This window comes from Buceros rhinoceros, unplaced genomic scaffold (genome assembly GCF_000710305.1).
Source record: "Buceros rhinoceros silvestris isolate BGI_N320 unplaced genomic scaffold, ASM71030v1 scaffold35356, whole genome shotgun sequence".
NCBI lineage: Eukaryota > Metazoa > Chordata > Aves > Bucerotiformes > Bucerotidae > Buceros > Buceros rhinoceros.
In genome coordinates, this window is record NW_010417479.1 from 2,129 (window position 1) to 2,376 (window position 248).

General features: G+C 71.0%; 1 protein-coding gene across 1 annotated transcript in view; it reads right to left on the reverse strand.

Moving 5' to 3' along the window:
- Positions 1–246, reverse strand: part of LOC104495273 (chromosome unknown open reading frame, human C19orf35) — a gene marked incomplete at its 5' end in the record, with an annotated part of 1,914 nt that extends 1,668 nt beyond the window's left edge. The window contains one exon of the mRNA XM_010138222.1: positions 143–246. Coding sequence (XP_010136524.1) covers positions 143–246 — 104 coding nt within the window. The remainder of the gene's footprint in view (positions 1–142) is intronic.
- Positions 247–248: the final 2 nt, after the last annotated feature.

The window sequence follows — 248 nt, forward strand, 5'->3', positions numbered from 1 at the left end:
CAGTGAAGCGCCTCCCGGGCCAGGGCCAGTGGCAAAGCCAACGGTCCCCGTTCCTGCTCGCCTGCAGCCCCCCGCGCCGCAGGACCCGGCTCCCTAGTGGGTGTCCCCCAGTTCGGGATGTTTTCCCCGGCTCCCAGCGTACCTTGGCCGCCAGCACCAGCTGGGTCTGCTCAAAAGCGAAGCCCACCCGGAAATACCAGGCGTCGCCGCTCTCGCAGCACGGCTCCCGCTGCAGGGGGCCGGGCGCT